This window comes from Lissotriton vulgaris, chromosome 11, assembly GCF_964263255.1.
Source record: "Lissotriton vulgaris chromosome 11, aLisVul1.2, whole genome shotgun sequence".
NCBI lineage: Eukaryota > Metazoa > Chordata > Amphibia > Caudata > Salamandridae > Lissotriton > Lissotriton vulgaris.
The window spans coordinates 604,212,878-604,239,886 of NC_141699.1; the positions used below are offsets into that span (position 1 = coordinate 604,212,878).

At 46.4% G+C, this 27,009-nt stretch overlaps 1 protein-coding gene across 6 annotated transcripts in view; it reads right to left on the minus strand.

Moving 5' to 3' along the window:
* Nucleotides 1-27,009, minus strand: part of TFDP2 (transcription factor Dp-2) — a 631,051-nt gene that overhangs the window by 253,998 nt on the left and 350,044 nt on the right. For all 6 annotated transcript variants that reach the window (XM_086943706.1, XM_086943705.1, XM_086943703.1 and 3 more), the window contains one exon: nt 15,066-15,209. In XM_086943706.1, the coding sequence (XP_086799832.1) occupies nt 15,066-15,209 (144 nt within the window). The remainder of the gene's footprint in view (nt 1-15,065; nt 15,210-27,009) is intronic.

The following is a 27,009-nucleotide window of genomic DNA, read 5'->3' on the forward strand; positions in this document are numbered from 1 at the left end:
CAAAACTCGTCTTTAGCTACAAGGCACAGTGGCCATAGCAAGAGTCCTGTCTTATAAAAGATCCCTTTACATAGTGACCTAAAGACAATTGAAGCTCGCAGGCTGAAGGGTGGACTTCACTGTTCCACTACTGAGAAAAGGAAAAGAATGACTGACAATTGAGCAGCTACTGAAAGAGATGCATTAAAAACCAGAGTGAGAACAGTATTAAACAGGGCCTGCTTTCTCCAATATGGTGGTGCAATCTAGCGAGTAGAATGTCCTAAATTCTCAACTTAATCAGTCAGTGCCTCACTGGGCAACAAGAATAAGTCGACCCAAATGCTAATAACAGCACAGCAACATCTAATGAGTGTACACTGACGTAAAGTGACCCAAATTAAGAATAAATGTGCCAAGTAGCTTTCCAGTCCTATCACATCTGATATATTGTTCAGACATCTGAAGAAATATCAGTGTAACACCATTAGTTAGTATATACAACACACAACCACCATGTATCCTTTTTAATCAAGATATTTTACTAACAAATTTACACACAAGCACATGCTGTCCTTGGAAGTTCAATGAGGAATTGTAATAAAAGCTTGAAGTCCTCTTTCAGGTAAACAGTAATTCATTTACTAAAAATCCCTATGCATTCTCATAAATGTTAACAACTGAAAAGAAGTATCGATTTTAATTTCTGCATGTTTTAGAAGCTTCACAGGCTAAAAGCATACCTCGAGGAAACAGGCCGTATACAGCTCGAGTAAAGTCGATTTAGCAACTGTGAATTATATCACCTATGCATCTCCAATCATAAAATCATACGGGGAAGCGAAAATACAACTGTATTCAAAGTTAGCTTTAATACGAGGAGACCAGGGACTGTATCCTTAGAGCACGACTCATGGTCTTTCCAATGAATGAACATCGTCTAGAGTGGGCAGGAACATTAAGGCGCATTCTTCACATACTATGTTGATGTTCGGGGTTTTTAACTGCATGCCACACTTTATTAAAACCAATGTTCAGGTTGAATGGGGTCTCCTCCTCCAATGAGGTGTGGGAATTTTGTATGACTTCCACTGTTCCCATGCACTTGGCATATTTTAGGAAATTTGTCAACACAATTTGTATTGTCATCAGGCAGTGAAGGACTGGATTGTGTTGGCTACTGACTGCCGCAGAATCAATATTTTAAAGGAAAATGCTACTTACCAGTATGCATCTGTTCTTGGCATGTAGTGCTGCAGATTCACACGCTATGCATAGATTGCCATTTGGTATTGGGTCAGGATGTTTGCAGTTTGTTATTGTCTTGGAACAAGTCTTTGGAAGTCACGAGATAGGCGACTCCTCCTCTGGACAATAGTGCGCATGGGCATCGACTCCATCTTCAGATTGTTTTTTCGCCAGAAAGGGAAAATATGGAGTTTTGTGAGAAACGGAAAGAGATGTCCATGTATGTTGTATCTAATTAAGATAATACTGGAACAGATCAAGGTAGCTGGGGAGGTGGGTGGGCGTGTGTGAATCTGCAGCTCTACATGCCAAGAACAGATGCATACTGGTAAGTAGCATTTTCCGTTTGAGGCATATGAGCTGCAGATCACACACAATGCATAGATTGCATAACAGTACTGTCTCTTAGCGGCGACCACCAGTATCTGTTGCAGTAGTCTGAAATAGTGTTTTGAGTACAGCCTGGCCCACGGTAGCTTGTTGTTTTGCTTGCACATCTACACAATAGTGTTTTGTGAATGTGTGTGGTGTAGACCATGTAGCTGCTTTGCAGATATCATATAAGGGAATGTTCCCTAAAAATGCCATGGAAGCCCCTATTTTGCAAGAAGAATGGGCTTTAGGGGGAATTGAAAGTGTACGTTTTGCTTTGTGATAGCAAATTTGTATACATTTGACAATCCACCTTGCAATCCCAGACTTTGATATGGGATTGCCTTTATGTGGTTGTGAAAAGGAAACAAAAAGCTGTTTTGTTTTGCGAAAAGGTTTTGTTCTGTCAATATAGTAAAGAAGTGCTCTTTTTACTTCTAGTGTTTGAAGAGCTCTTTCTGCTACTTTTTGTGGTTGCGAGAAGAAGACTGGCAACTCTACAGATTGGTTGAGATGGAAGGGAGTAATAACTTACTTATTTGGGATTTGTTTTGTGAACCACTTTGTTATGACGGAGTTGTGAAAATGGTTCTAGAATTGTTAGTTCCTGTAGCTCACTGACTCTTCTGAGAGATGTGATAGCCACAAGGGAAGCGACTTTCCATATAAGAAATTGTAGCTCACATTTATGTAGAGGTTCGAATGGAGGACCCATTAACCTAGTGAGGATGATGTTTAGATTCCACACTGGAGAGGGTGGTACCCTGGGAGGAATTATTCTTTTGAGGCCTTCCATAAATGCCTTAATGGCAGGTACCCTGAACAATGACAAATGTGGTCTATTTTACAGGTAGGCTGCTATGGCACCGAGATGCAATTTGATTGATTTTTATTCTAGATTACATCTTTGAAGATGCAGTAGGTAACATATGATGTGTTGAATGGACGCATCTAGAGGATTGATTGTGTTATTGGTACAGTATATCACACATCTTTTCAACGTGGCTGCATAGCAGGCTCTAGTGGTGGGACGCCTAGCTTTTTTGATAACGTTCATGCAATCAGGTGGAAGGAAGACTGAGGTAACCAAATTCTAGGACTTCAAGAGCCAGATCGCTAGGTTGAGCTGTTCTGGATCTGGGTGTCTGATCTCTCCATGGTTCTGTGTTAAGAGCAGTGGGCAGTTTGGAGCGGGACTACTGATAGTCCCAGCAATGTTGTGTACCTTGGCTGTCTGGTCCATGTTGGAGCAACTAGGATTAGTGTTAGTGACTGTTGTTGCAGCTTGTGTGCCACTGATGGAATGAGTGGGAGAGGCGGAAAAGCGTAGGCAAATCTGCCTGACCAATTAATCCATATCACATTGCCTTTGGACAATGGGTGTGGATATCTGACGGCGAAGCTTGGGCTTTTTGGGCTTTTTGTGTTTGAATGTGTGGCAAAGAGATCTATCTCTGGATGCCCCCACATTTGGAAAAACGGTTGAAGGACTTGTGGATGAAGTTCCCACTCGTGGAGCTGCTGTGTTTGACGACTTAACAGATCTGCCATTTGATTTTGTATTCTTGGAAGATGTTGGGCTAAAAAGAATATGTTTTGAGGAATAGCCCATTTCCAGATGCTCTGTGCTAGTTGAGAGAGCTGCAGAGAGTGCGCCACCCCTTGTGTTTGTAGATAATACACCGCTATTATATTGTCCGTCCGGACTAAGACAGCTTTGCCTGATACGTGTTTCTGGAATGATTTTAATGCCAGAAAGATTGCTAGTAGCTCAAAGTGATTAATGTGGAGTAGCTTTTGCTGAGGTGTCCATTTGCCCTATATGGTGTGATGTAGTATATGAGCGCCCCAGCCGGTGAGCGATGCGTCTGCTGTTAACACGATCTGTGGAACCGGCTCTAGGATGGGTCGCCCTTTGGAAAAGGTTTTGGGTGATCCACCACTGCAGAGAGCGATGTGTGCGGCTGTCCACCAACACCAGATCTGTTAGCTGACCTTGAGCTTGGTTCCACCGACGTGCTAAGCATTCCTGTAAGGGACGCATCTGGAGTTTTGCGTGAGGTACTATAAATATGCAAGAGGCCATCATCCCTATTAGTTGCATAAACACTTGAGCTAGAAGTGAGTGCTGAGGCTGGAATTTTGTTATAATGGCATGCATAGTTGCTATCCTGCCTGGATTGGGATATGCAAGGCTTTTTGAGGTGTCTATTGTGGCACCTAGATATTGTTGGATGCAGGATGGTGGGAGGTGAGTCTTCGGGAGGTTTATTGTAAACCCTAAGTGGTGAAGTAGTTGGATGGTGGTGTGTGTGATTTACACACTAGGTATACGACTTGGCTTTTATGAGCCAGTCATCCCAGTATGGGAAGACGTGAATTTGTTGTCTTCTTAAGTGGGCTGCTACCACTGCTAGACATTTTGTGAATAATCTGGGTGCTGTGGTGACTCTGGATGGGAGAACCTTGAATTGGTAATGCTGACTGTCCACTACAAATCTAAGATATTTCCTGTGGGCATGGTGGATGGGATTGTGGAAGTATGCGTCCTGGAGATCTAAAGTGGCAAGGAAATTGCCTTGTTTGAGTAGAGGAAGGACCTGTTGAAGAGTGTCCATACATATGAAAATGGTATGATTGTATGTATAGGTTTAATGGTCTGAGGTCCAAGATGGGTCTCGAGGTTCCATCCTTCTTTGGAATCAGAAAATACAGGGAGTAAACTCCTGTTTTTTGATGGTGCATGGGGACTGGTTTTATTGCATGTTTTTGCAAGAGAGAAAGCACCTCTTGTTTTAGAAGTGTTAAATGCTCTGTTGACATTGGACGCTGTTTGGATGGTATGTTTGGGGGAGTTGAAGTGAGCTCCAGGCAATAACCTGATTGGATGATTTGTCTCACCTACCTGTCCGTGGTAATAGTGTTCCAGAGAGGTAGGAACTGTATTAATCTTCCCCCGACCGGGGTATAATGGTCTGGGGGGAGGGGCGGAAAGTCATTGTTTGGAAGTGGAGGCAGTGCGAGTATTGGTAGTTTTGCCTCTACCTATGCTGTTATTGCCCCTGTAGCCTCCTCTGTAATAACCTCTGGTAGAGGAGGTCTGTGTCGGACTTTTATAGGACGTGGGGGAGTTATCAGTGTTAAAACCTCTAGAGGCGCCCCTATAAGAGGAGCGACGAAAGGAACTTCTGGGAGCCTGTGATTGAAAAGCTACAATTGATTTGGCAGTATCTGTATCTGGTTTCATCTTTTCTAAAGATGAATCTACAGTAGGCCGGAATAAATGTTCTTGGTCAAAGGGTTGGTTCAGTATGGTAGTCTGAACCTCAGGTTTGAACCCTGAAATCCGTAGCCAGGCATACCTGCGTAAAAGAACACCAGTATTAATAGCTCAGGAGGCTGTGTCTGCTGCATCTAGAGTGCATCGAATGGAGGTATTGGTTATTAGTTTACCTTCCTGGATGAGATAATTGGCCCTTGTTTTATATTGATCTGGAATGTGTTGTAGTAGGGCCTCTAGTTCATCATAGTGCGCCCTATCATACCTAGCTAGTAAGGCATGTGTGTTGGCAATTCTCCATATGTTGACTGCTTGTGACGCCGTTCTTTTACCAGATGCGTCCAAGAGTTTTGACTCTTTGTCAGGCGGTGGAGCATCGCCTGAGGATTTGGGAGTTAGCCCGTTTCCTGGCGTTGGAGACCACCAAGGAATCTAAGGGGAGCTGGCCTTTAATGTGAACAGGGTCAGTTGGGGCAGACTTGTATTTCTTTTCTACCTTGGGGTTAATGACTCTAGCCCTTACAGGATCTTTAAAGACTTCAGGAGCGTGTTCGATTACCACTTTTAATATTGGGAGAAAGGAAGTGGACCTTTGAGATGGTGCAAAAGTGTCCTGGAGGAAGTCTTCTTCTATAGGGTATGTGTGTAAATTTACCCCGTGATATTCTGCAGCCCTGTGTATAAGCTGAATGAATCCTATAGTGTCCTCTGGAGGGGATGGTCTAGATGGATAGACCTCCTCTTGTGGTATATTTGGAACATCAGGTGTACCATAATGTTCCCATGGATCATTTGGGATATAAGGATGACTAGGTTCTCCTAGAGGTTCAACAACCCCTTCGTCCCCAAAGGTACCCTCATCATCTGGAGGAGATTGTGAGGGTACTGGAGATGGGATAGTAGAGATGTATTGTGGAGGAGGAATCCTTAAAGGAGAAGTAGCAATCTTTCTTTTCTTTAAAGGAAGTGAAGGTGGCGTAGGGTTGTCCATTTTCCTTTTGTTGGAAGGACTAATTCTCAGATGACCTGTTTCTGGGTCTATTCCCAGAGTTTTTTTGGGTTGGATCAGGTCGAAAAAGCTCCTCCTCTGGAGTTTGTTGTTTCAGTGCCGATTTATTCAGGTCCGAGTGTTTGTGTGGCACAATTTTTGGCGTTGTTATATGCTACTTAGACTTGGAATAAGGAGTTTTCTTGGGTTCCAAAGGTTTGCTTTTTCGGTTTCAATGATTTTTTCGGATCCAAAGGTTCATTGCTAGTGGTTTTCGGAACCGGTTGTTTCCTTGGTTCCGATGATTTTTTTCGGATCTGAAGGGTCAGTGTCTGTGGATTTTGGTGCTGAGTGCGCCGATGTGGAACCAGGCTTCGATGCAGACGAAGATAATGGTTTCGGTTTTGGCTTGTCTTTTGTTGTCGGTGTCGAGGATGGGTTTTTGGCACCAACGGTAGGCTGGCTCGATCCAGAGTGGCCTGAAGGCTTATATGTCGACTTCTTTGCCGGACCCGAAGGCGGGACATGAGAAGTTTTATCCCGTTGTGCACCTAGGCCCGAAAGTGAAGGTGTTACCGAAGCCTTTGCATGGATGGGTTGGGGGGGAGGGGTCTACATCAGTACTTACGACCCGCTGCCCTGGCGTGATGTCTTCGACGTTGGATTCTTCGGAGGCGCTAAAGGTGCCTTCTTCGATCTGCTCCTGCTCCGGTACATTGATGCCTTCTTGGAAGATATCGTCCAGTATCGATGTTGAAGATCGAGCCATGCTTCTTCGAGCTTGACAATCTCGTATGGTTTTCTTGGAGCGGAAAGAGGCACAAGCTGGACAGTCTTTGGCCTCGTGCTCATGTGAAAGGCAGAGGTTACACACCTTATGAAGATCGGTGTGTGGAAACTTGGATCCACATTGAGGACACTTTTTAAAAGGAGTCCTTTCCATGAGCCAAAAGGTCAGATGGCGCAGATAGGCCCGAAGGCCTGCGTCGCCCCGAATGGGAAACACGATCAAAGACAATACCGAAGATAGGGTAAAGGATTGCGAATCGAAAGGTAGATCAGTAACAACACCGAACTGGAACGTGTCGAACACATCCGAGCCCAATGGCGGGAAAAAACGATCTGTTGATGCCCATGCGCACTATTGTCCAGAGGAGGAGTCACCTATCTTGGGACTTCCAAAGACTTGTTCCAAGGTGATAAACTGCAAACATCCGGGCCCAACACTAGATGGCGATCTATGCATAGTGTGTGATCTGCAGCTCATATGCCTCGAACATTATATGTATTTATTTTTGCAATGGAGTAGTATTTTATAGTCCTGTTCTATTTTCTGACTGGAGTTTATACGTCCTTAACTGATTTTATTCTCGTGTTTACTCATTTAACGTGACTAATTGTATCAATTTTGATTAACTGATACAAAACGTATTATTCAGTGACAAATACTTTGAGGCTGGAGTATAGTGAACAGAATGTGTAATACTGGTGAGATTTTAGGGTCTGTGGTTGTTCCTAATTCGACACAGTTTCGCCAAAAAGTCATCAATGTACTTCTGTAATCGGCCACCGGCATTGTCAGTATGACAGTATACACTGTCTGAAGGTTGACAGGTTTTGTAGGTTCTGACAATTGTTTCAGCCACGCTCACTGGTAGTTGCAGGCCTTTGGCAGGATATTGACATATTTTGTTTCTTGATGTGTACGTATATGTTAAAGTAGTCATGAAAACAGGATAGTGCAGTACAGTTTCATTTAAGGAAATGATACATCTGAATGTGTCACGGGAGGGAATAGCCTAGTGGTGAACAAGTCTATAAAGTGATCCTGCGAGTGTGCCAAAGCATGACCGTGTTTGAGCACAGTGCTGCTGGGAGGCAGGAGGGGAAGGAGTGAAAACCATAGTCGGAGGAGGGGAGGGGGGGGATGTAAGAGCAGGGGCGGCTTCTCTGTTATGGTGGAGCAGGGTCCCCCCACTGCTAGAACCTGTAGACGTATATGAATTAAAATGACAATAAAGCAGTTATAAAACTGCTTTGGTATCATATTTTACTACTGAGCCGACCTGTCGCTGAGTCTTGAGGGCGGGGTCAGCAGAAGGAGTGGTGGGCTCAGGGCACTGCCAGTGCGCATACCGCTTTGGACGGCCGGCCAGCCAAACTGACATGCACACTTGGATTTCTCCAGGCTACTGCTTGGAGATATCGGCATACTCAGGAGAACAGGCTCCTTGTCCCTGCTGGAGCATAGAACCAGCCCGCTCTGCCCAATCCCTACGCTTCTCTCATGTAGGGTAATACCAGCATAAAAGTAGCATCTGGATAGGTACAGGAGACTCTGGGAGCCTGTGCGAGCATTGAAGCTGAAGAGGCGGCGGACGTCAGACTGCCTTAACCATTTCCCCTACCTGCAGCCACTACTATATATGAGGGTATTTGGGAAGGTTTGTTTTAGAGATACTTAGCTTTGTGATGCCGATCTGACCTTGTGGGTGTTCATTTCCTGTTGGTTTTACTTGAGATAACGGTGAGATACCTTGGCATTTTAGTCCCTCATAACAGGTACAATTGCAGCGGCAGAAAAACCCAGACAGCATATATGCCAGCTTCTCTCACACATATGCATACTGTTATGTTCCTGGAGGCACGCCCCGACGCCTTGGGCGTGTGGCGTGCGAGTCATGTGACTCCCTATAATAAAAAGAGGTCGGTCACGCACGCACGCATTCTGATGCAGGCAGACCGAGCAACCAAGTTATTCCCAGTGTCTGACTGAGTTAATTATAGGGCCACGTGTTAGGCCTAGTCAGGGTTAGATGCCCCGGAGTGCAGGTCCCAGATTGATACCCCTAGGGCAGTCACTTCCCTACTACAGGACACAACAATTGGCGACGAGGGTGGTTGCCGACTCCTCGCTCGGGGTGTGTGTGTGCCCACTCTCGCGTGAGGCGGCTGCGAGCATTGCCGATAGCTCGTGGTGCTCGTGCCTTGCTGTCCCGCACACCCCCACACAGCGCGCCTGGAGAGACGACGACTTCCACCCCTGGCACATCGAAGGTGAGCCGCGCTGCCCCACGCTGACCTGCCGCGCATCGAGGGACGAGTGGCCGTGTACAGTCTTTCTCCCGCTAGGCCTCCCCGTCCGGTGCCGCACCGTGCCCGTCGGCACGTGCGTGAAGCGCACCTCGGCCCGCCTGGCACGGCGATCAGGGAGGCGGCCGGTGCTGCCTGGCTGCTCGAGGGGACGTGGTGTCCACCCGTCCCGAGGCGCACCGTCACCATCCGAAACCGGAGCGCCAGTCGCACGCGCTCCGCCGCCCTTGCTGGGGGGTACACCACGGCCTCTGTCTGCCCTGCCTGCGGGCACCGACACGTCCTCACAAGGCCATAGCCATCAGCGACCTCCTCAGTGTGCCACTTTGGGCCTCGCCTCGGCCGGACACAGGCCTGATCAAGCGCGTCCTGGGCGATGGCTACCATTCCGCCCATTGAACCGTTTGTGGTGGAGGGTGCGCCCTCCACTCTCGCTCCGAAATGGAAGGAATAGGTGGACAGGCTCCTAATATTCTTTGAAGCCACGAAGGTCCACAAGGAACAAAAACGCGCCATGGTCCTCCACCTTGGCGGCAAAGACATTCACTTCATTGCTCGGACCCTCACAGAGGCGACCCCCAAGACTCATCATACCCTGATTAACACCCTCAATGCACACTTTGAGCCCATGGCGAACCAGGACTACGAACGTTTTGTCTTCCGACAAGCACGGCAACTGCCGGAAGAGTCACTGGATGCGTACCACACCAGACTCAAGAAGCTGGCACTAACTTGTGGGTTCCAGGATGTAACGGAGGAAATCAGGGGACAAATAATACAGGGCTGCGCCTCTGCTAAATTGCGTGAGAGGATTCTGGAAGAATCGGGGAAGCCTTTGCCCGACATCCTCACCCTTGGCCGCACGAAAGAGCTTTCCAAGGCCAGGGCGGCACACATGGAGGCTGCACTTCAAGCCAATGTGAAGGTGGAACCGATCAACAAGCTACAGGTCCAGACACCATCCAAGTGGCACAAAAGAACGACACCCGTCCAAGGCGGGGCATCGGGACATTCATGCGGATACTGTGGAGGCCCGCGACACCCGGCACCAGAATGCCCGGCACGGGGCAAACGATGCTCCGGATGTGGCAAGATGAACCATTTCGAAAAAGTGTGCCGGTCAAAGAAGTTCCGCAAGCCACGCCAAACGGTACAGACAGTTGTGGAAGGTGATCCAAGCAATAGCGACATGGATGATGATGAAGAGGAGGAGCGGTCCGTGCACAAGGTGCACATGATCGGCACCGCCACCAGACGCACCAGGACCCTGCCCCAATGCGCCATTCAGGTGGCGGATCAGGAGATTATGGCGGTAGTGGACACCGGTGCGTCCATAAACCTCATGAGCGCATCTCTCTACAGAACCATGCCTACCCCTCCGGTCCTCAGCCCCACCCCCATCACGGTGTTTGCCTATGGTCAAGATATTCCACTCCGGATCAGAGGGAAGTTTCGAGCGGCAGTCCGCCACGGGGACAAAGTCACAAGGGCTAACATCTTCGTGTCGGAAGAGGGCCAAGGCATGCTCCTGAGCTGCAGAACAGCTGAAGACCTGGGAGTGGTCACGCTTGCTTTTGGAGTCCACGAAGAGTCGGTGCAACAACTACTCATGGACTTTCCGGATCTATTTGAGGGCATTGGATGTTTCAAAGGTCGGGAAATACATTTACACGTGGACCCCACAGTGCAACCCGTGGCCTTGCGACACCGTCGCATTGCATTTCACCTTCGGCCGCTAGTGGAAGAAGAACTACATAAGCTGGAAACAGCCGGAATAATCGAGAAGGTCTCAGGCCCCACCCCCTGGGTTTCGCCCATTGTGGTCACGCGGAAACCGAAACAGCCAGGAGCAGTCCGGATCTGCGTGGATATGCGCCTCCCAAATGCAGCCATCAAACGGGAGCGCCATATCACTCCCACAATAGATGACTTAATCGGAGAAATGGCCGGAGCCTGCTGGTTCTCAAAACTTGATCTCCGTGCGGGATACCATCAGCTGGTGTTAGACAAGGAGTCAAGAAACATCACCACATTCTCCACACACATTGGACTCCGCAGGTACACTAGACTTAGTTTTGGGATCTCCAGTGCGGCTGAAGTTTTCCAAAATGTAATTCAGGAACTGATTGCCGATATACCTGGGGTGATAAATGTCAGTGATTACATCATGGTGCATGCCCGCACGATCTCAGAACATAATCACCGGCTGACGCAAGTGTTCCGCAGGCTCCGAGGTGCGGGCTCACACTACATCGAGACAAGTGTGAATTTTTGCGAACCAAAATAGGGTTCTTTGGATATGTCTTCTCAGCCGATGGTGTCAACCCAGATCCTTACAAAGTAAAGGACATCAAGGATGCGCCACCACCCACGACGGTCACTGAAGTCAGGAGCTTTCTTGGCATGGTAAACTACTGTGGGCGCTTCATCAAAGACCTGGCCAACCTAACTCTCCCGCTGCGTGAGCTCACGAAGGACTCCACTCCGTGGAACTGGGGACCGGAGCAGGAGAAGGCGTTCCAAGACATCAAGGCCTTCCTCTCCAGTAATACCACGCTGGCATTCTTTGACCCTCGAAATGCCACACTCATAGCGGTAGATGCCGGGCCGGCCGGGTTGGGGGTCGTGCTGATGCAAAGGCCGAGGGATGAGATAGATTGGACTCCAGTTGCCTTTGCCAGTAGGTCCCTCACGGACACAGAACAGAGATACTCACAAATTGAAAAGGAAGCAATCGCAATTCATTGGGGATGTCGACATTTCCACCTGTATGTCTATGGGAAGCCATTCACGGTGGTGACCGACCACAAGCCGTTAGTGGCCCTATTCTCAGGGACTTCATCAAAACCACCCCCAAGAATAGAGAAATGGCTATTGCAACTGCAGGAATACAACTGTAACATTGAGTATCAACCCGGAGCGAAGAATCCGGCAGACTACCTATCGCGCCATCCCAGACCCGCCACTCCGGAGGAGATGGATGAGGCGGAAGAAACAGAAGCGTATGTAAAGTGGGTAGTGGCCAGGTCATGCCCGCTCCCCATATCTCTGGAGGACGTTGTGAACGCCACGGCCCAAGACGCCTGCATACAGCGGGTCAAGGATATCCTTCGGACTGCCAACTGGCATAAAGCCAAGGAGGGCTGGAAGGCGCTCACCCCGGAGGCCCAGAAAATCATGGAAAGCCTATACCATGTCAGGGAAGAACTCAATGAAGACGCGGCGGGATGTCTGCTGCGAGGGCATCGGCTAGTAATACCCACGGCCCTTACGGGACAGGTGATCCAACTAGCGCACGTAGGTCACCAGGGGATGGTCAAGACCAAGGCCCGGCTGCGAACAAAGGTATGGTTTCCCCTCATGGACGACATGGTGGAGAACATGGTGAGGTCGTGTACTGCCTGTCAAGTCACGGGAGAAGCCTCTCGGGAAGCCCCCATCATTGTAGAGCCCCGACCCCAGGGACCCTGGGAGCGGGTCAGCATGGACTTTGGCAGTCTCCCGGATGGGAGACACACGCTGGTGATGATAGATGACCATTCAAAGTACCCAGAAGTAGAAATTGTGACAAGCACAAGTGCAGACTGTGTAATCCCGAAAATGGAAAAAATTGTCGCCACTCATGGTGCCATGCGGGAGCTGCGAACGGACAATGGGCCCCCATTCAAAGGGCAAGATCTGGCTACCTATCTGTCATCTCTTGGGACTCGCCACAGGCGCATAACACCACGGTGGCCTCAAGCCAATGGGGAGGCCGAAAGGTTTATGAGGACATTGAACAAAGTCATCCGTATTGCTCATGATAAGGGACAGTCTGCGGAGATGGCCATTTTCACTTTTCTTCGAAGTTACCGCCAGACCCCACACTCTACAACGGGGGTAGCCCCGGCACATCTTCTCCTAGGACGAGTAGTGAAGGACTCCATTCCTCATCATCCACAGTGGTCACCTGAGGTGGTAAATGAGGAGGCCGTTGCGAAGAAAAGAAAGACTACGTTTGCCAAAATCAGCCAGAAGCGACGGGCGGTACCACCCCAATTCAGACGAGGAGATGTGGTGCTTCTTCGCAACCGAATAACTAGTGGCAAGTTCAGACTCAATTATGAGAGGAGACCGTGGCGAGTGATTGGGGTGAAAGGCACCCGTCTTACTGTGATCCGAGGACGAGAGATGGTGACTTGCAATGTATCTCACTTCAAACTCTTTCACTCAGCAGCTACAGAATCAGAGCCTCGGCAGAGTGTTGAACGAACTGAAACTGCAACTAACACACCAACTGTTGAATCAACACCCAGTCACGAGGTCAGCCAAAGTAGCGATCTGAGAGCAGCAAGTGAAGAAGTGGGAGGTGACGCGGAGGCCCTCGAGGAGGCTCCAGATCCGGAGGGGGCAGACAGAGAGGCACCAGGTCCCGAATCAGGGGCTGGAGCGGAAATGCTGAGTCAAAGGGGGTCGCAGCACCGTTTAAGAAACAATCCTGTTCCCTCCTGCTGGCTACGAGACTACTTCACGTAAGACTGTTCCTACTGAATGTCTATGTAGCAGAAAAGAATAATAGATGTGATGTTGCTGCAATCAAAGGACGCTGAAGGTGTTCTTACTAAAATGTTACCTGAGACTGATTGAAAAACGTTTGAGTTTGAGTTGTTGCTGTGTTTCTGGTTTTTCCTTATTTTAGGAGGAATGTTATGTTCCTGGAGGCACGCCCCCGACGTCCTGGGCGTGTGGCGTGCGAGTCATGTGACTCCCTATAATAAAAAGAGGTCTTGCACGCACGCACGCATTCTGATGCGCGCAGACCGAGCAACCAAGTTATTCCCAGTGTCTGACTGAGTTAATTATAGGGCCACGTGTTAGGCCTAGTCAGGGTTAGATGCCCCGGAGTGCAGGTCCCAGATTGATACCCCTAGGGCAGTCACTTCCCTACTACAGGACACAACACATACACAGTGGCAGTATGTTCCCCTCACACAACGTTGGAAAATACGAGCATAACACAGGCAAAGAACAATACAGTTTTCCCGGTAACAGAGAGCAGGATCTGCAAGGGAACGATGTGCACTGCCAAACAAAGGAAAAGCACAGACAAAACCAACCAGAAAATAAAGCACTTAATTCTTCTAGCTCTCCACAGGTAATAGGCTATGAGGCAGAAACTGCGAGCAACTCTCTTCACAGATTGAGCCCGCAGGCCAAACCAGCAAAGAAAACCAGAGAGAGTATGTAAAAGAGCCCAGGCGTTGTCTTACGTTTGAATCTCTTTCTCTGTCTCCCATGTACAGAGATTTCATTATTTGAGCGACGTACGTATGTATTAGAAATGCCTGGAAAAAACACTATTTTTTCCAATTGAGAGAAGGCGCTGTTGTATAATTATGTTTTTTATCCTAATTTGTGACCGAGCAGCATGTAATCATTTCAAACTGTGTTAATAGAGATACCAAAAACACATTGTGTTTTAATTTATATAGCACTTTTCATACCTTTTGAGAACTTCATTAATATCATTACATCAATGATTACTGCTTATAAAATTACGAAACTTTGTTCAATAATGTTGCGCTTTCCTTTAAGTGAAAGGCTGCTGCTCTGTACTTAAAGAAAATCACAAAGGCAGCAGTTCAGTTCAGGAAAGTAAAGCAGACAGTCACAGGACCACAAAACGTGCATTCAGGAGCTTGGGAATGCCACGTGCGCACCCACAGGCGAAGCATGATGCATTCTTTAAAGGTAGGTGCAAAATTTACAGAATTCTCCCTTTGGATGCCATAAGACGTAGTCTTGTAATACCAACAAAATAGCTTTCCCGATTGACTAAATCTTAAAAAAAGGCGGCTGACTTGACAGTGTGCTGTTGCTTTTTATCTGCCCGCGCAACAGCATCCTCAGACAAGATTAAAATACAACTTTGGCCATCTCACACAACACCAAAACGCTTCCCACATAGGCCACACTGCAACTGAACAACCAAAGCCCTTCCTCATGGTGCAACGTGCCACCCACCCGCTCATCGTGTTTTGGCACCTCGCAAGCGGTAGAAAGTGCTACTCAACACCAAGCACATGCATGCACACAGGGGGCCCAGGACTGCCGGCTTGCACTCACCTCGAGGTTCTGACATTCTTGAGCTGAGTTTGTTGGAAGGCCAATCCATTTGATTTCTTTCTTTTCTTTGGAAATAATGTTCATGGCCATTAACACATTCAGAGCATCATAGACTCGACGTCTGATATTCTTCTGATCATAAGCCTGGAAAAGAAGACATGCGATTACATACAGCATCTGACTGTAGAAATAGAAGTACCAATAACTTTTTTAATGAACCAAAATTCCCATTGTCTTTAGAGACCAATATTCAACCTAGGCAAGAACATGGGTAGTCACAGGTGGTTTACATTAAAAATAGTTACTCTTTGTGCACCTACAAAGATTTAGCATTCATGTATTGACGTCTGTGACGTGCGGGTTCTTCGGTCCACAGGTGTGGTGGCCGAGGAGTCTAGTCTTGTCTCTTCAATGGGGTGGACCCTGAAAATTGACCAGGGTGGAATAGTCCCATGACAAGCTCTGGGACTGTTCAGTGTTCCCGATTTGCTGACAGGATCCAGGATGGCACCCACTATTCATACTATGCACCACAACGATCGCAACACCAGTGAGCACACAAAGGAGTAGTATTTTTCAGGATCCCAGATGCGATGGATCCAGCAAGAAACCAAGACAGCACAGTGCCATGTAGTAACCCGAGGACAACATATAAACTGCAATCCACGTGCCGATACAATCACCAGGACAGGCATTGCTAAACCCATGCTAAGCAGAAAGGCTGATGGAAAGCCCAAAGACTGGAGACATTCATGAAAATAGCACAACCTTTTTAGACAATAATAGGAGTGCCACTGAGAGTACAGATGACACTTTTTCTTTTAAACAAGATGAAGAGGAAAGATACAAAAGGTTAACAGGATTAAAACACACCGGATCATTTCGGTATGTGACACGGAGGGTAAGGACAAACAAGCACTGGCTGTGACAGGAGATCTAGAGACAACTCCCTCCTTCTCTCCCCGCAGAAGAACCCTCCAGAGGGGCCACCTACCCGAGGGCTCTCAGAACCAGAAGTTGGAAATGGTAGTAAATTGTGTTAAATATGATGTATGAGAAACGCACAATAGGAAATATTAGGATTTGCATTTCATATTCTCATAAACCCCTTGGACCCAAAGAGAACGGATGAGTTTCAGGACTGGACACAGCAACTACATCTTCCATTTGCTGTGATCGTCCCCCAGCTTGTCTCACTTAACCATGGCGTATCTCTGAAATTAGACTTCTGGTTATATGACACACGCCAATAATTCTTTTTTTCTTCAGGGGATTCGAAGTGCATTAGCAGAATGACAAAGTGCTTGGTAGCTCGTACGACTAGACACTTTTGCACACTATGCACAATGGATACACTTTTTTGTATTATCCACAGGCTCCAGCACAAGCTTCTGAGATCACCCGCTCTCACCGCTGCTCATACTACATCTGACTCCCACTCCCATTCTGCCAGCCATAGTCCTGTCAACTCTTTAGCTGAGCCAATCTTCCGACATGTCCCTGAAACCCTCTGCTACACAGAGCTCATGGGAACCCCAGCAGGTCACCAAGAAAGGGAGTACACTAGCCATGCTTACTATGTATTTATTTTTTTGTTTTAAAAGCACAGTGTACGCCAACGGCATGATTGCGCCAGGAACGGAAACACAAGAAATAGACAAAACAGATAAAGGAAGGACGAGAACAGATCTGGAGATTAACAGAAGAGCGAGGTGTTTAGCTTCTTGCAAAACGAAGTGAAGTTAGATGTGTAGTAACATAGTCAATTCTAAGGGTTTGGAGGTTACATACATCATCAGAAGCTGGCAGGGTATCTTGGGTTCCTTGTAGTAGAAGGCACAATGAACCAAGCACAGAGCCTTGAAATTAGTCAGATGTTCGATCTGAAGCCAGTGTCACGGTTGTAGGGCAGTGGATTCATGCCCATGATTAAATGTGCACAGGCATATTACCATAAACAATATCATGTGCAGCTTGTTAATCAGAACCTCAAGGAGCCCAAGGAATGGACTGGTGGAGCAGTGCTGGGGGAAGGGGTAAGGGGGGGCAAATAATTTTAAAAAAACACTTCCCTCACGCTCCCTTTGCCAGCCATCTCGGTGAAGAAGTAGGAGGAAGTCCATGGGCCACTCCCACCCAACCAAGAAGCTACTATCAGCATGTGAGCAGCTCCAGGATTGGTCCGAGTGGCTTGGTTGGGTGCTCAGTAAGTGACTGGTAACCTTTGCCGTTTCTCCAACCAGCTGTACAATACAGCAATACAGCAAAACAGCTGGGTTGCTGAAATCAAAGTGTGCATGATGGTTTGGCCGTCCATCTTAGTCCCAGTGCCCAACAACTCTTCCTCTACTGGTGGTTGTCACTCAGGATGCCCGGTCAGGCCAGCCCTTGACTTGACAGCATTGGCTGTTAGAGAGAGAAAAAACGACAATAAAATTCTTTTTTTATTGTTTTATTTTTCTTCTACAGTGAGTGGGGCGATATTCCTCCGCCATTGCGGAGGAGCTGCTACTGCAAGGAATACCAGGTTGCACGGTCTAAGCAAGAGACTATTATAAAATAAACGACCACAGCTGGAACACATGCAAGAATGTACAGGATCTTTTTCATAGACCAGAGGAGCTGGAAGCAGAGGTGTGAAGCTTACGAGTTTGGAAATTAAATCCCATATCACACTCGCTATAAAAACTACATAAATACACATTCAGCTTAATACTATGTATAAAATTACAAGTATATACCAAAATACTGTTGGTAAAAGAATATACCATAACAGGGTTTACAAGCATTATCACAATGCAAATCTTTATCCCCCGGGGTTTGTCAGAGGGGCCTTGAGCATGGTGCAATAACAATTCACCCTTAAAAGTCGGTTGGCATTATGAAAGCAAGCAAGGCCCACTGCTATTGACGTAATTTTTTCATAAGAAACAAATTTCTCCAAAGGCGTGAGACAAATTTCTCCAGTAAAGCACTCATGCTTTTGACCTTTCTCATTGGCTTGTCACCATTACCAACTATAGCGTACTGTGATGAACATAAGCCTCTTCACAAGACAGCCACCATGAGGAGTTACAAAAATAAGTACTTAATTACAGTTCGAAAAACAGTAAGTAAACTCTTCTGAAAGACTCAATGTGGATTTGCACACTACAAATCTTCTAGTGAAGCTCATGTGTTTACTTGCTTTACACATTAAAGCCAGACCTACTGGCATTACCAGTGCTTCTTTTATAAAGCCGCTGTCTATCGATATGAAATTAAACTATGGATTTTTCAGTTGCATGATACGTGTAAGCTCGAAATTCGCCTAAAATGGGTGCGGTCACTTTATCAGTCAAAGTGAAATTCCCCAGAAGTGAAAACTACTCCTAAATGGAAGCTTGATGTTTACTAATGAGAAGACTGGAGAATGAAGTGCGCTGCACTCCAAAGTGATTCTAATATTCTTACGGGTAATCAATAATGTTCAATCCTTCAGGGTGCTCAGGGTGAACTCCTTCTGTCCAGAAGGGGCGAGATATTGACAATATAAGAAAGACCTTACAGGCGTAAGGTGGGTAACCTGAGCACTCCTATGTGCTTAAAAAAAGCAAGTTTGTACAAAAGTATTCAAAAGTTCAAAGTTTTATTCACTTTGTGATTTAATACGTATGATTCATCTTTCTGAATCCAAAGTAATCATTTTGAAGAAGATGCCTTGAATTAAACATGGCGTAATCACTCCAAAGTCACAAAAAGTTCAATGCGTCATGATAGTAATTGTTGAACAACATAAATCAATATCCCTGATGCATTTCGAGCTGAAAAGCTCTTCTTCAGGGGGTCAATGTGTTCTATAAAAGAAGTAGGAGAAACCGAAGTTATTAATCAGGGCCCGAGTGATGGTCGATCAAAATAAGAGAAACGACCAAGGTAATTAAATAGGGTTATGGCGGATAACCGGACGTGAGGTTAAGGTGTCGGTCTAAAATTGGTGCAAAAAAAACGTAAAGTGATTGTCAGTGTGAACCAAGAATAAAAATAAAAATAAAAATACCGACAGGATTATAACCCCGGATGTGACAAGTACATGCTGACGAAAGTGAATGAAATCTAAAAAGCCCCAAAAATGTGGTGAATGTATCATGCGATACACAAAGGAAAAAATCATTCGTAGTGGCATTCAAACAAGAACCGAAATATGGTTCGTGGCAGCGATAGCTAGGTGTCTCGGATTTTGAAACCGTGATTTGCCAGTAACGGATATTTCGCTTACCCAAACGTGTAAACGCGGTGAGACGCTTAAGGTCAAAGATCCAAACACGGTGAGACGCCGTCCTGAGAATGCGGAAGTGCAAAGAAGCTTAGCGCATGCGTGTGTTATCTCAGCCGAGTGAGATAGAAAGTGGACTGGGGTTGTGAACCGAGAGGGGCAATGCGAGTGAAACTAGTAAAGCAATGTAACAGCTTGAAGGAAAGAAACGGTAAACAAATAAATACATCAATGATTGGATATGTAGTGTGCAAAATAGACGATAAACATCGTATGCAATAAAGAGCAATTAAGATGATAAAAAAGAATAGCTAAAAGAAATTGAAGGAAATAGATGAAAAAAAACGACGACAATGAGTAAATGGGGTGATGGAAAATGTAATCAAGAAAAGATGGTGACAGCTGAAACACAAAAGCTGAGTGTCGGAAAAAAGCGAAATGACAGAATGTTACGGCCAGATGCTTACAAACAGGTGTGAATAGAGAACACTAAAGAGCAAGATAGTGTGTCTGGTAAAAGATGTGTGAAAAGGGGGAAGGGGGTAATGCTAAGAGCAGAAAAGGTAAATAGAAGAAGGGAAGAAAAAAGAGGAAGAAAGAAAGGAATATAAGAAACAAAATATGTCATATATGAGTACGGTCAAAAAAGGTTAGAGTACATATATGAATGCTGTCAAAAAAAAATGCAGTCAAAAAAGAGGACCAACAATTGCAGTGAACAGAGTCAAGGATGCAGGTTAGAGGAAACTGCTAAATTCCAGACGTTCATTGAGTCCTTTAGGGTGGGCGGTGTCCAATTTGAATATCCAATGCAGTTCTCTCTGAAAAAGGTATTTTCTTGGGTCTATGCCCTCCGGTTTTTTGGCGACCTCTAAAATGAGGAAGCGAATTTGGCTATTGTTGTGATTTTGTTGTGTGAAGTGAGAGGAAACACAAGATTTCAGATTTTTATTTCTGATGTTGCTCCGGTGTTCATTTAATCTAGTTTTGATTTTACGTTCAGTTTTCCCTACATAGGGTAATCCGCAAGGGCACTTCAATAGATACAAAACTTTCGTAGTGTCACATGTGGCATTGACTTGTAACCAAATTGGCGTGCCTTTGCTGGGATGAGTTATACTATTCCCTGGTAATATATTGTGACAATTCTGACAGTTATTACAGGGAATTGTTCCTTTGTAAACAGTAGACTGGGTAGTACGAGGTTTTATGATTGTCCGTAAGTTTTTAGAGCGTTGGTAGGCAAAAATAGGCAACTCATTGAAAATTGTGTTGAAATCACGTTCCAGTTGGAGTATTTGCAAATGAGTGGTAATGCTTTATTTGATCAAATGACTTTTGGTGGAAAATTTTGAAACAAAAACCTTACGTTGTTCGTTGGAAATTATTTTTGGTTTTGGTTTGAGTAAAATGGATCGGTCAATAGTAGTAAATCTGGCATGGGAAGTTTGAACGACTTGGTTAGGGTAACCTCTGTTAAGAAATTTGTTCATGATGATGGTACTATCTTGTTTGAAAGTTTCGTCTAAGGAAGCGATTCTCTTTACTCGCATTAATTATGAATGCGGAAGGTGTTTCTGGAGGCTAAGTTGGTGGAAACTTGAATAATGGAGGTAATTGTTGCGATCGGTAGGTTTGGTGTATAAAGATGTGTCTAGTTTGGTGTCTTTGATGGTGATGTCCACATCTAGGAATGAAATTCTGGTCCGGTTAAAGTTATGGGTGAATTGGATTCTGTCGTTAATGGTGTTAAGGTGACTGATGGCAAAGATGAGTTGTTGTTCAGTGCCAGTCCAAATTAGAAAAATGTTGTCTATGTACCGGTAGTAGATTTTGAGATGATCTTGCCAATGTGGGTTGGACAGTATATGTTTGGTTTCAAAATCATACATGAAAAGATTTGCGTATGATGGGGCTGCACAATTCCCCATCGCTACGCCGGAGAGCTGGATGAAAAATGTGTCTTGATATTTAAAATAACTGTGCAGCAAAGTGAATTGGATGAGTTCACAACCCCAGTCCACTTTCTATCTCACTCGGCTGAGATAACACACGCATGCGCTAAGCTTCTTTGCACTTCCGCATTCTCAGGATGGCGTCTCACCGTGTTTGGATCTTTGAACTTAAGCGTCTCACCGCGTTTACACGTTTGGGTAAGCAAAATATCTGTTACTGGCAAATCACGGTTTCAAAATCCGAGACACCTAGCTATCGCTGCCACTCACCATATTTCGGTTCTTGTTTAAATGCCACTACGAATTATTTTTTCCTTTGTGTATCGCATGATACATCCACCACATTTTTGGGGCTTTTTAGATTTCATTCACTTTCGTCAGCATGTACTTGTCACATCCAGGGTTATAATCCTGTCGGTATTTTTATTTTTATTCTTGGTTCACACGGACAATCACTTTACGTTTTTTTGCACCAATTTTAGACCAGCACCTTAACCTCCCGTCCGTTTATCCACCATAACCCTATTTGATTACCTTGGTCATTTCTCTTATTTTGATCGACCATCACTCGGGCCCTGATTAATAACTTCGGTTTCTCCTACTTCTTTTGTAGAACACATTGACCCCCTGAAGAAGAGTTTTTCAGCTTGAAATGCATCGGGGATATTGATTTATGTTGTTCAACAATTACTATCAAGACGCATTGAACTTTTTGTGACTTTGGAGTGATTACGCCATGTTTAATTCAAGGCATCTTATTCAAAATGATTACTTTGGATTCAGAAAGATGAATCATACTTATTAAATCACAAAGTGAATAAAACTTTGAACTTTTGAATACTTTTGTACAAACTTGCTTTTTTCAAGCACATAGGAGTGCTCAGGTTACCCACCTTACCCCTGTAAGGTCTTTCTTATATTACTAATGAGAAGAGACGCAATTCATGAAAATACCAGGCCTGGGCGGAGTTTGCAGAGTTCTGCTACATGAAATTCGGCAAAGTGCCATAAAAACTCTGCGGAGCTCCACGAGCAGTGGAGTGTGGTAAGTCACCCTTCTCGCGCTGATTTTTTAGCACCAGGAGTTTGTTACAGAGCGATCTGCACCACATGCAATGCTAGAGGGCGCTGCTTCTTTCTGCCACTCTAGTAGCAGCTTCCTCAACCTGAGCGGCAAATAGGTGTCTGTGTGAGCTCAGGTTGTGGGTGGGTATTTGTGGTGGACTATGTATGAGAGCACTGCAGTGGAGTATAAAGGCTGTGGTAAGTTCTCACAAGAGCGGTCAGTGGGTCACAAAGATGTTTAGAGTACCCACTCATCCAAACATGCTTGGTCCTTTTGCATAGACACAAAACAGTGGTAGCATGGCAATAGTAAACCTATGCAAATGTGTGTGAATAGGGTGAGGAGAGCTGGGTCAGTGGAGGAGGGAGAAGCCAGCGTGGCAGGGCTCTCTCCAGTCTCTATCATCAAAGCTCTTCTCTGCAGCTTCAAAGCCCAGGAAATGGAGCCTCACTCTCCTGGGATCCTCAACACTGGATCATGGCTGCGAGATCCAGGGGTTGGGCGACCTTGTCTGGGCCATGCAGCGATTATCCAGTGGTGTTAGGCCGAGTGCAGGCAGCCACCCACTCCTGGGATGCACAGTGCTACACTAGGGCTACAATGCCCAGAACCACACTCCTCTGGGCCTCACAGCTCATGGGGTAGCTCAAAATTGTGGACAGTCAATGTTGAGATATCGATCAGTGTTTCACCCTGTAAAGGATGTCAATACAAAGCTGATCCAAATTACTGACTGGCTAGAGACCCAGAGAACCCGCCTTAATGAAAGCCATTGCCCTAGGATTACACTACCCACCATGATTTGGTTCAACTCTGCCTTTTATTGAATGCTTTGCCCTACTCTGCGCTTCGAGACCACATCCTAGCTTTACAAGGCCCAGGAGAGGGGCCACTAGGCCCTAGGCAACACAGCTCTAGATAATTGCGATGAGTCCTAGTGTGGGGGGTGTGGGGGCTCTTCTGGTAGTTAGCAGCAATTATCCAGCTATATAAGGCTCAAGGGAGGGAGCACCGCTCCTGGGCCTCATAGCACTACATTATGCAGCGATGTCTAGGGCAGGTAAAATATTCCTTCAACGGCAGGTCTTTGAACTGAGTCTATATGATGCTCTATTCTGATATCCTTTATAGTGCAAAACAATTCTAAATATCTCAACAATGACTGTAAAAAACGTTACAGTAATATATGTCAGTCATACCAGTGAGGGTTCTTTTTAAGCATTTTTGCCATGCAACATATCAACCTATTATTCTGCATACCGAGTATCGATTCACCTATAGGTGTTTGTGCTAGTTCAGGCTGTGGGCAAGTGAGTAAAATGGGGACATTTGTTTGAACCTATCGACGGAGGCATCTGGAAACTGACGGCGTGTGTCAGTGTAACATACCCTGCAAAACCGGCTCGACTTCTCGCCGCACCCGCTCCGCGGGTGCCGCTTCGAGTTGGTGTGCTCAGCGGGCGTCAAGGCGGCTCCTAAGGCGGTCCGGGTGAGAGGCTCGGCGGGGCTGCGAGCGTGCAGGGACTCCAGTGACCAGGAGTCCCTGCGAGACCGGGAAACAGCTGACGGTCCGCTCGCCCTGCTGGCCCGCCCCCCGCCCCTTGTAGCTGGTAAAAGGAGCGTTCTACCTTCCACCATTGGGACATTTGTTTGAACCTATCGACGGAGGCATCTGGAAACTGACGGCGTGTGTCAGTGTAACATACCCTGCAAAACCGGCTCGACTTCTCGCCGCACCCGCTCCGCGGGTGCCGCTTCGAGTTGGTGTGCTCAGCGGGCTTCAAGGCGGCTCCTAAGGCGGTCCGGGTGAGAGGCTCGGCGGGGCTGCGAGCGTGCAGGGACTCCAGTGACCAGGAGTCCCTGCGAGACCGGGAAACAGCTGACGGTCCGCTCTCCCTGCTGGCCCGCCCCCCGCCCCTTACGTCCCCTACATAATAGACGTAATCTCCCGCAGCGCGGGACGCAGCTCGGGGCAAAGAGCGGGCAAAGAGTGGGCCGTTTGAGGCCGTTCGAGTACGGCAGAGTCCGGCCTAGGCCCACTCCCCCTGGACGTTCTGAAGACCACCCAAAATGCCATTAAGATCAGGGAAGGAACGTATTGTTCAAATCAATACACCTAATGGCGTTGTCTCTGGCCCCTTGGACGCTTTTATCAGACGGGCCACTGGCATCTTAGAAAAGGAAATTGCCATGGTTGAGAAAAGGCTCTCAATAGATCTGATTAGTGGAAAACGATCCTCACTGGGGGCGTTAGCTACATCTATCTCCCCTGCACCATCTGTACCCCATGCTGCCTTCAATTGTGTCCATACCACCACTACAGACGCAATAGTCCATATAGAAAATATTGGGGGTAGCCCGACCACAAGGGACAAAATAATGGTAGAAAGGATTAGTATTAACGACTCCAAAGATACGCAGGAGATTGGAATGGAGAATAATGACTCCGTGATTAGTGAGGAGCAGGATCTTAGCCAGTTATCCGGAACTCCTCTCCTTAATCAATCCAATATCTCCAACCCTGCTGAAAAAACTAATCCACCTATATCCAATTCTGCCCCCAATACCAAAAAGAGAAAACGGGATTCTAGAATGTCAGGGGAAAGAAATATGAAACCCAATAAAGCAAATACAGTTCAAGGGGAATGGCGCCAGGGGTCTGAGCCCCAACCAAACCTGCTAAAACCCTCGGTGCCTAACAATATGCTATGTCCCTCACTTTTGGCTTTGGGTTCCTCCACTACATGTCCCATGTGCCTCAATAGTGATGAGGCTCTGCTGGCAAAAATGGAGGCCATGTTTAAAACACTACTCTTACCAGTCCTGGAGCGGACTAGGCTCATGACCTCAAAGATCGATAGCATGGAGGGTCTGATTCAATCAAACCACGCAATGTTACAAGCATTGTGTGGCTTAAATAATAAGGGCACTGTTAATGCACCAGCACCAAGTAAGGCACCCAGTAAGGTTACTAGTAAGAATATGGAAAACGGCAAAAATTCCCTCAATAAAACGACAGGAATAAATAAAACCATAGTCAAAGGGGGTCAAAAAACTAATACTTCTTTTACCACCTCTCCTAAACTAGGAGCTAGCTCTCAGACTCAGGTACCAATGCCCCAAACAAAAATAGAGGCTAAACAAAATATGGTTGGGCGTCAACATATGGGTCCTCTAATACAATCTAACTTAAATCGTCCCTCACCAAGCACTTTAAGAACTCAAAATACTGCTTCTACCAGTCGCAGGGAGGGGGGGCGTAAAAGGCCAAACATCCCCAGTGTTGATCTGCCACCCGAAGCGGCCTTACACACCATCGTTTTGACAGGCGTAGCACCATTAAAACCAGGATCTAGGGAATCATATGGTGACCTTCGTAATAAAGTCACCTTTTGGCTGAACAAAAATCGCCCGCTACCCCCCTCCACTCCTACGGAGATATTGTATGTGAGGAGAGTAGATTGGGTGGGGCCTGAGGCAAAAGATTTAGAAGGAGACTGTATCCTTATATCGTTCAATGATTCATGGGTAGTAGATGCTATTAAACGAGTGCCCAGATTTGCAAGGCAGGGGGATGTTCAAACATTAGATTTATCCTACTTTTACCCGCGACGGCATATACCCTTCCAATCTTATCCTTTGTTTCGCAAAGGTCCTGCTGCGAGACATCCCATGGTATTGACCCCGATTGACGGCCAGCGCCCCTTCCTCTTTAATCATTTTGGCCCACTTACTGGTTTGGAAGCTGTAGATTGACTCAACGATCCCTTTAGTGAATCTCCGACTGGTAGTGTGATAGCCCAAGTCCTGAGTGATTATAACGTGGTATGCCCAATTCAATTGACCAATCTAGTTGACAGGGAAGGAGGCCGAACATATCTGCCAAACAGCCCTAGACCACACGTAGTTGCCCAGGGGTCCCTGATAGAGGAGAAAATCATTGCCCCGGTAGACTGTGTTAAGCATCTAGTAGATAATGATGATATAGGGGCTGCTCATGGATCTGTACAGCCCTTACGCTCTCTGTTGCCAGGCAATTTGAACGACCATCTGAAAATTTTGTCCTGGAACATAGCGGGTATTAAGGCACGACTTGTGTCTGCGGATTGGTCAAGTTTTATGGACAACTACGATATTATCCTGTTGCAGGAAACATGGGCAACGGAACCTGTCCATAAGCTGGGCTATATTAACTTTTTCAAACCCGCAACCAAAGGAGGTAAAGGGCGGGCTGCAGGTGGCTTGTTAATCTGGGTGAAACAATCCCTGGGCTTCTACCCAACGGAGTTCCCGGTGGAGAATCAGGATCTGTTATCCATTATATTAAACAAAGGGAACAAGCAAGTTATGAATATTATTAACATCTATGCTAGAGGCCTTCCTGGTGGTCGATGCCCCCCCCTGTTGAACCTTGTTGATCACATGATAATGAAAATGGACGGAGGTATCACTACTATCATTGCTGGGGACCTAAATTGTACTATAGAACCCGTGTTAGATATGGGCGATACATGGACTATGGCAGATGATTCTGCATGGGGTATTCCAGACTTGCAATTGGAGAAGATGGCTAAAGCTACAGAGGCTGCAGTGTCCTGGACGGCCTTTTGCTTACAAAATGGGTTCCGGGCATGTAATGGCCGCTCTGCCTCTGATGTGAAGGGAAAA